At 34.0% G+C, this 10,967-nt stretch overlaps 1 protein-coding gene across 1 annotated transcript; it reads left to right on the forward strand.

Annotated features, from left to right (window-relative positions):
- The first annotated feature begins 4,294 nt into the window (after nucleotides 1-4,294).
- On the forward strand, nucleotides 4,295-10,727 carry LOC114721464 (uncharacterized). The gene is made up of 5 exons (XM_028907277.1): nucleotides 4,295-4,509; nucleotides 7,482-7,753; nucleotides 8,746-8,926; nucleotides 9,061-10,079; nucleotides 10,316-10,727. Exons 1-5 carry the CDS (start codon nucleotides 4,295-4,297, stop codon nucleotides 10,342-10,344), a joined length of 1,716 nt encoding a protein of 571 aa, XP_028763110.1. The 3' UTR covers nucleotides 10,345-10,727.
- The last annotated feature ends 240 nt before the right edge of the window (nucleotides 10,728-10,967 follow it).

Raw genomic sequence — 10,967 nt, forward strand, 5'->3', positions numbered from 1 at the left:
TAAGAACAATTATCCTCCACATGACAAAATCCCAATCTCTACATTTGAACCCCATGCATAATCACAATATATATTAAAAATATCATAGTTCTTTAAAGTAAGATGATATAATTTCAAACAAACTAAAACATTTTTTCATTTTATGTAATAACATAATATTAGTATATTAAATTCAACACTACAAGAAAACATAAATTTTCAATAAAATACAACTTAGGCATAATTAAATCAACACACTTCCCACTTCACCAAATTTTGTCATATAAGAAAATACATACTTTATTCACAGGCATACTTTCACAAATTAATTTGAGAAAATAAAAACATAATAAACACCTTACAATCCAAAGCATGTATATAAAATAAATTAACCCTGTTTACTTCTACTTCAAGCTTAACCTCACAACTTGAGAAATAAGAGCACAAATTACAGACTCCGAAGTACAAGATAATATGCAAATAATGTAGATACAATTTAATATACATACAAATAATTAACTTAAATTACATAGGATTTATTATTATTAATATATATACATATATTTACTACGCAAAAGTTCTTACTTCAAATAACAATTTTTTTCTACCCAAAGAACTCATTCAAAATATATATATAAACTGTTGTTATCTAATATTGTAAAATTCTCAATTTATAATTTAAGTTTCCAACCTTAAAATTTTTGTAATAATATATCAAATAACCCAAATAAATTATTTAACTTAATTTTAATTGGTATAAATATGATATATATCATAAATGACAGATTTTTCAACAAAGTAAATTTAATTTTAAATAACATTAGTAATAAATGGACAATTTGAACCGATTAAAAATTAACTACTTATTTATCTCTAAATTTTTATGGTCATCTATTGTCAAAACTCAGTACTTACTCTGTACCCAAATCATAAAATTTTCTCCAAACATTATAATGATATACTAATATAAAGTTCTAAATATATAGAAAATATTCATAAAGAAAATTTAATAGAAAGTACTGTTTTTTTTTTACCTAAATGATCCCCAGAGCTTGTATTACCCTTTAGACTGCTAACACCTCTTTGCCTTTCTCTCAATTTCTATTTTTGCACCTCTCACTCTCTCTTTCTCTTCTCTGCATAACACTCCCTCCTTTTATTATCCTCCCACTCAATCATCCCCTTATTTTTCCTTCTTTAATAAACGACCCCATCCCCAATTTCTTACTCTTCTTTAAATGCATTTAGCTTTTCCACCAAAAGCTGAATGTTTTTCTGTTGTTTTTTTTTTAATTAAAATATATTTTTTTGTTTTTTGAAATAATATTTTTTATTTAGGATGTTACCAAAAACTTAAGGATAAAAGATAGTGAACTTACTCTTATTGTGTGCTTGATATGTATGCTTATGTGTTGATATCGTTTGATGATGACTTAGATTATGAATGATTGAATTTTGCTCTATTTCTTGTATATTCCATGGCCATATGTGAATAAAATATTGAGCATAAAAGCATGTCATTTTATAAGCATGTAACCAAGCATATCATCCAAGTATTAGTATTGCATGCATTAATGATAACGTTTGCTACTAAGATTCTTCTGAAGCTCACTCTCCATTAACCAACCCTAATAAGTGATAATGATCAAGCAAAGGATGCATGAAGTGGAAGCAAGAAAAGAGGAAAGAATTGAAAAAAGCTATTGTGTTAAATTATATAATTTGTATAACATTATATGTTATAATGTGACATTGATATTATGTGATGATAAATAATGATGATGGTGTGTATAATTGACTACGATAATATATAGGAATAGTTTATGGATTGATGGAACGAGATTATGTATGGAAAGAATTAATCATGAATTGTTAATGCAAGTTAGGGAGATAAAACATCCCTAAAGGAGCCGCAAAATAGTGACATAGTAGAAGTGAGGCAAATGATTGATTCTGCCCATGAAATTTAGCATGATTAAATTACACATCCTGAGCTTTTAAAAAAAAAGTGGTAGATCACTTAAAATGGATATGTGTGCTAAGAGTTATGCTTGACCAAATTTAGGGCAGAGAAACCAGAAAGTACAGTTTTTACCAAATAAATAGTAAATTTTCACAAATAAACTATACCAATTGGCAAAGGGTTGAGTCTAGTTTTATATTCTTTCCTGTAGAAAACTGAAAGAGCTTCAAATAGAATTTGAACTACCTCAATACAATTTTTCTAAAATTAGTTATGATTTTTCAAAATTGGACCAAATATATGGAAGTTAAACAGTGAATAGTAACCCGAGAATTTACTTTTAAATTTTCAACCCACGAGCTTGTTTTGTGATCTACTTAAACCGTAATGCTTCCAAATACGTACTCCAAGGGGCCAAAGAAAGGATATTTCAGTTAGCAGGGAAGTTTATGTTTGCTTATATTTATTTGCCACCATCCTAGATGAATGTAACACCTTATCCAAAAACTTATCATACTTAACACAATAAGTAATTCTAACATTACTACAATGGTAATAAAAAAAAAACAGGTTATAAAAATTATTTTAGATTTCTTTACTCTTTGCCAAATAACTATGATTAGGAGGGGGGAAAAAAAGGATAACCAACTAGTAGTATAATATATATTATGGTTATTAAAAAAGTCAAACTTACCCATTGTGTTATACTACTAACATGGTTATAAAAAGCCTTTCATATACCTTATTGACATAGTTTGTACATGATAAGTAATATAACCAAACTAAATTTAATTTATGTTAAAGAAATCCTCAGAAATGTTCAATTGTGGGTCCACAGCCCTCAGAGCTCTTAACAGAAAATTTATAATTGAGGACATATAAATAGTTTAAACATAGAGAATAAACAAAGACATGCATAATAATGTCCTAAGTAGAAAATAAATAATAATTAAATATAACCATAGTTTAAGGTGCGATCACCAATAAAGGTGACCTCACGCCTCTAGTTTCTTCCCCATCGTGACTCATCCACTGCTCTTACTTAAAAATGGTAGAAGTAACAGAGTAAGACTACCATCTCAATAATGAAAACTCCTATCCACCTCACCTATCAGTACCCCTCAGAAGCTCTAAGTGGGACTAACAATTTAAATAATCATTAACATATTATTATCACATAACAAGAAACAAACATCACAAACATAAGCTAAATGAAATATCAACATATATGCATGCTTTAATCATCATTCATTATCCATTGCTAATCCTTTAATTCCTACCCTATATCCTCCTTATACATGCTAACATAAACCAATGGGTGGAGTCCTAATCATATGATTGTTGACTCTCATGTGCTTTTCACACATGTCATATGAACTAAGGTTCAAAAAATCAGATTGAACATTAAACCGGTTGAGGTAGTGGTTCAAAGGTTAACGGGTCAAACAAGATTGATTTGGGATTAAACTGGCTACAATTAAATTAATATAATTTAATTAAAAATTTATAAATATGTTTATATTTAATCATAAAAGATAATATTTAAATAAATAATGAATTAATTGAATTGATTTCAAGCAAAAGAATAACCATTTTATTAAAAACTAATAATTCAAGTAAAATTTCTTAATGCCTTAGGCATGTCATAGGCCATACATTAATGATTGGGCTTAGCGCGGACTTGAAGCAGATGCACAGTAGAATTTTTTGACTTTCCATCTCCCCATATGAAGCCTCGGGAACTTACATTTTTAATTAACAAATGGCTTCTTCACTTGTTATATTCTCCTGCTCTTAGGCGTCTCTCTCTCTCACTGGACCAAAGGTAAAAATGCTGTCATTATAGTTCTTTTGGGTTGCTTGGTGTTGGCGAGAAGCCAAGAACACAGCTACAGTGGAAGAAACAACTAGAGGCATGATTAAGATGATAGATGAGAAGTGAGACATTCAATTTTTTGACTCATTTTTCTCTAATTCTTGATTTTGTTCTTATTTCTACTATTTTTCTTCTTACTATATGTTTTCTCTTCTTCCTCTTTTCAATCTTTTCTTCGTCGAACCCTTCCATTTTCCCCCCTTCTTCCCTTTGCTAGCCCCATATATGGTATTGCACCTAAACTTTAGAAAAAGTGGTTGATCCGGTTCACCTACTCAATTTACCAGTTTACCCAGTTTGTGCCAGTTCACTGCAGTTTAATCTAGTCTAATACAGTTCACTTTTTCACTGTTTTGTCTCTAAACCAAACCGAACCTATAACTGGTTCACTAGTTTCCAGTCTAAACTAGCCAGTCCAGTCTAATTTTTTATTCCTTGATACGAACTAGCCAAAGTCGACAGAGCACACGCTGGCCATGGCTTCCTCCAGAAAAGGAGGATGTTGCCCCAATAGGCTTACTGCCCAATATCCTAGTAGGGACGCTGCCCTCAAAGGATACTACCCTGTGATACTCCTAGAGTGTCGTAAATGCAAGGATACTACTCTCTTTAAGAGGCTAACCATAGAGCACGTTATGGAGGCAAACCACATGGTAATCTATGTATATCAATCTCCATCACAATACCTCTCGTGAGTGTTAAACCACTTAATTATAGTCATGACATTTCTCAATCACATCAAATATCACAAGAACAAGTATCATATGAGATTCAAAACATACCTTAACCACATCAGATAATTTATATCACACCATACAATAGTATTCTCAGGTAATCAAGGCAAAAACATATCATTCCGGAAACTCATGTCAGTATACAAAATGCAGTCAAATAAAATAGTAGCTTGGATACTTTGTCATGACAGACTACACAGTATGCCATAGTTTTGTAACTTTATCCAAAAATTATTAATCAGGCTTCTATCTAGTCCTAAAGTTCTAGTAATTGATTCTTTTTTCATGAACCAATCCAATCAGACATGTTCCAAATTTTTAAAAAGTTTTTCCATAATTTCAACATAATCTTCCTATTCCATATTATTCAAGATCTATCCTAACAGGTTCAATTTAATTTAAAACTCCTTTTAGAGGAACTGCTAGGAGAAACAAATAAGAATTCACGTTACATGGTGTCCAACAAGTGCTTATGAGTCAAACATTAAGACCCTGAACTTGAAGTCATCAAACCAAATTTCAGATCTGTAAAGGAAAAATATACGTTATTGTAGTATCTTATGGGTAAGCTATGTATTAAATTTCAACCCATAACTCCCTCTCTAAGATTTCTGAATTGTTACGCAAAATTCTAGCTCGTACAATTTTTCTAACATTTAGACTAAGAATAGGGATACCATGATTTAAATTTTACTCCTAAGTTTCTTTAGTTTTTGTTATCTTTCAGTTAATAGATTATATCACTAGAATCATCATTTACAGCTGATTCATAACCTAGGTAGAAAACTCTCAATTTATAGGCTTTGTTCTATTTTTGAAGAAATAAGAAAAACATATTTAATACGAGTTAAATTATTATCACTAAAAAAGTTTAATTATTAATCCAATTAGTGAAATTAATGTATTGGATATCTTCAGTCTATTCTCCAAATTTTGGCTCAATTTAATGATGAACAAATTTAAAAACAATAAGTTACTACTTAGGGTTCTATCTACAAAATATGAAAAAAGGAGTTCAATGCATACAAATAAATCTTACTTTAGAGATCTAATCAATGATCCAATCGTTGAAATTGACAAGCTATATGTCTTAGATTGACAGGCCCAATTTTAGCCCAATCCAATGGTTTATGAATTCATACATGGCACTTTATTAAGATTATCTCAGTTATGCGTGAAAATTATTTAACATGTTCTTAACTCCCCCTTCTACCGCCTATATATAAGCTTGTAGAGCCTTACCCTCTTGTCATTTAGTCGTTGTGGAACTTTTCGAATTTGTTATTTTATTCATTGATTCATATATATATAGTTATACATATACACACATACAAATGATTAGAATTATTTTAATTACTTATATATAAATTCTATTATATTGATGCTAATAAATATTTACTTATTAATTTACTTTAGTTTTAGGGATAGAAAAAAATTAGGATGTTACAATAACCCTCAATCTGTAAAGTTAAACCACTCTCAATCCCAAAAATAACATTAATGGTGGCATTTGGTTTGCTAGTGGTAGTGCTGAGGTCGAGGTTATCCATTGCATCTACAAAATATCATCCTTAACTTCTTGAACAAAAGGCATCAATAATTGAGATTCCCTATACTTATGCAAACTTGAATACTTGTCATTACACCAATAACACAACCCTTGTCGGCAACGATCTTCTATTTCTCTTTTAAAGAAGCAGAAGAAACCAAACAAGACTTCTATAGAAAAGAAAAAGGTGACAGTTTCAATTGAAAAGAGGTGGTAGCTTTAGGTGTGATTGACAATAGAGGCCATGTAGAAACAAAGGTATTAGACACAAGCAAGGAAAACAAGTGAGGTGAGGTGAATAAGCCAACCTTGTTCTGTGTATTCACCGTTCATTCTTGAATTCTTGCCATTGGCATCATACTGGACAAGCTCAGCATCTTAAATGCTTTTGCAACTGATTAAATATTAATTCCAAGACCACCTAAGAAACAATCCATTACTACTTGCTCTGGTAAATCAATCTCTATCAACAAATGATTTAAGGATTCAATATACTCATCTACAAATCCAGTTTGCTGTAACTATTTCACTGGACCATCAAATTGATATGCCTAACATTCATGAATCGTGCCTCCACATGTGCAAAGTACTCATCCCATGCTACCTCCTCATCATGATGCCGATTCATGAAATTTAAATGCCATTTAAGAGCCTTCCTTAATGCTCGATCCATAAAAATCATTGTTGTCAAATTTTAAAATCTCTATGTGAATTTGCTTGGTTGGTGGAACGTTTTGCAATTGAACATTAAACTTACAGATTACGATGAGGTGTGCTAGAAGAACCATCATAATTATCACCCATGGCCACCATGATGAAGCTACACAATGCTGGCAGAAAGCTCTCTTAAACAACCTTTAATTCTCAATATCATCTTTTTCAAATCTTGAATATTTATAGAGTTTTTTTCCAACTGAGACCGATTACTCTCAGCGAGTCCTGACAACATCTCTAGTCGATGTTCGATATCACCAATGTGTTGTAATCATGTCTCTAGCACCATTGCCAAAAGACGGCTCTGATACCAAATTAATGTAGCTGAGAGAGAAAGAGAGAATTCGGGAGTCTTTATTCAACAACTGTAACAGTTTACAATGCTTCATATTTATAGACTGCTATTTGTGTACAAGACACTGAGCTATCAAGTAACTAATCAATAACAGATTCTATTAATAACACGTATCATGATCAAAAAGTGGGAAAATCAATCAAAACTAGTCATGAACTGATTTTTTTTATTTTAAAAATATTGATAGACCAAAACAATGTTACTTATGTTTTGAATTGTCTATTACTTGGTTTTTATTTAGTAGTATACATTTATTTGATGATTTTTATATATATTTAATTTTTCATAATAAGTCAGTAAGTTCATTGCAGCTCAACTGGTGAAGTCGCGCACGTGCACAAACAAGGTCTTTGGTTTGAGCCGTGGAGAAGTCACTTTGAGAAGGAATTATATGGTGGTGACATGTGGCAATACAAGGTAGCATGTGAGATAGCGGCACGTGGCGGCAGAGGTGAGGTGGCCGGGACATGTGGAGATAAGGTCGTGACACGTGGCAACGGAGTTGAGGTGGCAGCAACATGTGGCGGAGGAGGTAAGGTAGCAGCGACACATGGAGATGAGGTGGTAACATGTGGCAACCAAGGTGAGGTAGCATTTTAATTTTTTTAAAAAAATATGTTAGCAATGGAAATTCCGTCGGCAATTAGCAATAGAATCAGAATTCCATCAGTAATATGATTTCATCGCTAATCCGTCACTAAATAAAAATTCTGTCAGTAAATTCCATCGCTAATCAGATGTTTTTTAGTAGTGATCATAACTCGTGGTCCCCCCTATAATTCATCCTACTTCCTTTGTCGACATTTTCCTCATGTTTCCATTGTCTCCACCACATTACTTCGTCATTGTTACCATCTTTTTTGTGTTGTTCATCCTTGTTGTGAGTTTTCCTTGCTTTTTCCTCCATTCATTTCGTAGTGTTTCAGGTACAATATTTTTCACATGTTTGGTTGTTTGTAGTAACAATAATTGATGTGGGTAATGTTTTGTTGAATTATTAGAAACATGATTTTGACATTGTATTTAATGCTTTTATGTGTTAGTATGCGGGGATAATGGCATTGGGATTAGAATGTTTTGTTATTTAATTGGCATGAATAGATTTCTTACTTGTCATGGGGATGATTGAAATAATTGTTGGAATTTAATTTAAGTGTGATTATTTTTCATGTTATATTGGTTTTTTTGGGAAAAATGACAAATAAAGACCCCGAATTACTAAAATTACAAGGAGGTTACCTGAATAAGCAAAATTGCTAGGAGGGACTCAGTTTCAAATTGCAAATAGCAAATATTGGTGAAAAAAATGAAATTGCCCCTCAATAAATCAGCTTTATTAATTGTAGAGATATGATATGATTTGATATGTAAATATTATGTAATTATGATTAGGATTTGATAGGATATGATATTATCATAATGGGCCATTAATGCAGAGGCTCCTCTCACTTGTATATATATGTGTATATTCTGATCAATGAAACACAAGAGAATTATTTTCCATATTATTCTATTCCCTACATGGTATCAGAGCGTGGGAATTTTCTCTCTGGGTGTTAATTTTCGTTGCTACAGTACCGCCGCAGCACTGTTCACTCGGCGTCCGTACAGTGTCCGTACAGTCCGTACGCCTGCACTGTTCATCGACTTTTCCGGCGTCCGTACAGTCCGTGCGCTCTGCACTGTTCACTCGGCGTCCGTACGGTTTATTACTTTCTAGCGTTCTGTTTCGTTTCTGGCGCATCTCCGGCACGCTGTTTGTGCAATTCAGTTCTGTTTGCAGCTCCCTGTGTAGTTGTTGGCCTTTTCACTGCCTTGGTATTCATTAGGTAATCCAGGTATTGTGCTTTGTGTTCCTGTGTAACACTCTTTCGCATTCCCTTTGGTTAGTGCACTTCATCTATGGCGGAAATTAAATCTGTCTCGGAGCTTGTCCCAACTATTACTAAAAATTACTGATCACAAGTTGACTTGGGTAAATTATTTGGATTGGAGTAAAACCATTCGCCTCTATCTGCGGAGCATTGAGAAGGAAGACCATCTGACTGATGATCCTCCAACAACTGATTCCAAAAAGACCTGGTTGCGGGATGATGCACGGCTATTTTTCCAGATCCGTAATTCCATTGACAGTGAGATTATTCCCTCTATTAATCACTGTGAATTGGTTAAGGAACTAATGGATTATTTAGATTTTTTGTATTCAGGAAAAGGAAATATCTCTCGTGTTTACGAGGTCTGCAAAGCTTTCTATCGTTCTGAAAAACAGGATCGTCCTCTCAAAGCCTACTTTATGGACTTTAAAAGGATGTATGAAGAACTGAATGTGTTAATGCCTCTTACTGCTGATTTGAAGGTTCAGCATAAGCAACGGGAGCAAATGGCTATTATGAGCTTTCTTACTGGTCTCCCACCTGAGTACGACACAGTTCGGTCTCAAATCTTATCCGGATCTGAAATTTCTGACCTTCAAGATGTGTTTTCCAGAGTAATGAGAGCTGAGAATCTCTTGCCACCAGCTGCTAGTATTCCTACAAGTGCCTTGCTCAGTAAGGGCACCTATGAGACTCGTAGTCCTATTGATAACCGCGGGGGGCCTACCCGTGGTGGTTCGAAGCAAGGGGGAGCCCCTTCTGACTCCAGTGGGGTAGTGTGTTATTACTGCAAAGAACCGGGGCATACAAAACGCACATGTCGAAAACTTCAGAATAAACAGCAACGGAATAACTCTGCCCACGTGGCTACACAAGCCAGTGACACAGTCACGATTTCTGCTGCTGAGTATGCCCAGTTAAAATCTACTACACCGTCTGTGAGTGCCGCAGCTACAACAGGTAATAATGCTACTGCCCTTGCTTCTTCTTCCTCAAAGTGGATCATAGATTCCGGGGCTACTGATCATATGACAGGTAACAGCCATCTCTTCTCCTCTTATAATGCTTTTGCCAATCCGTCAAGTGTTTCCATCGCTGATGGTTCCCAGTCTCAAGTTCTCGGTTCTGGCACTGTTAATCCCACACCCTCTATCCGTTTGTCATCTGTGCTAAATGTTCCTAAACTTGCTTTTAATCTCCTATCTCCCAGTAAACTCACTCGTCAACTAAACTATTGGGTCTCACTTTTTCCCTCTCATTGCTTGATACAGGATCTTTTGACGAGGCGGATTATTGGTAGAGGTTATGAATCTGGCGGGCACTATATACTGGATGATCGGGTGTCTCATGCGGTAGCTTGCGCTAGCAGTCATTCTCCCTTTGAAGTTCATTGTCGATTGGGTCATTTGTCTTTATCTTCTCTTAAGAAAGTTTATCCTCAATTTCAGCATTTGTCGTCTTTAGATTGTGAGTCATGTCAGTTTGCCAAGCATCATCGTCTTCCTTTAGTGTCTCGTGTCAATAAACGGGTTTCATCCCCTTTTGAGTTAGTCCATTCTGATGTTTGGGGTCCTTGTCCTGTAGAGTCCAAAGCAGGGTTTAAATACTTTGTTACATTTGTTGATGATTATTCCCGGACAACTTGGTTATATTTAATGAAACATCGTTCTGAATTGTTTTCCCATTTTTGTGCCTTTTGTGCTGAGATTAAAACTCAATTTAATGTTTCTATTCGCACCTTACGAAGTGATAATGCTAAAGAATATCTCTCTGCTTCGTTCCAATCTTACATGCTTCAAAATGGTATACTTCATCAGTCGTCTTGTGTCGATACACCAGCTCAAAATGGTGTTGCAGAAAGAAAAAATCGCCACCTACTTGAGGTGGCCGTGCACTTTTGTTTCAAATGCAGGTTCCTAAACC

Source organism: Neltuma alba, unplaced genomic scaffold (assembly GCF_004799145.2).
Source record: "Neltuma alba isolate B1F8T4 unplaced genomic scaffold, ASM479914v2 tig00012039_pilon, whole genome shotgun sequence".
NCBI classification, from domain to species: Eukaryota; Viridiplantae; Streptophyta; class Magnoliopsida; order Fabales; family Fabaceae; genus Neltuma; species Neltuma alba.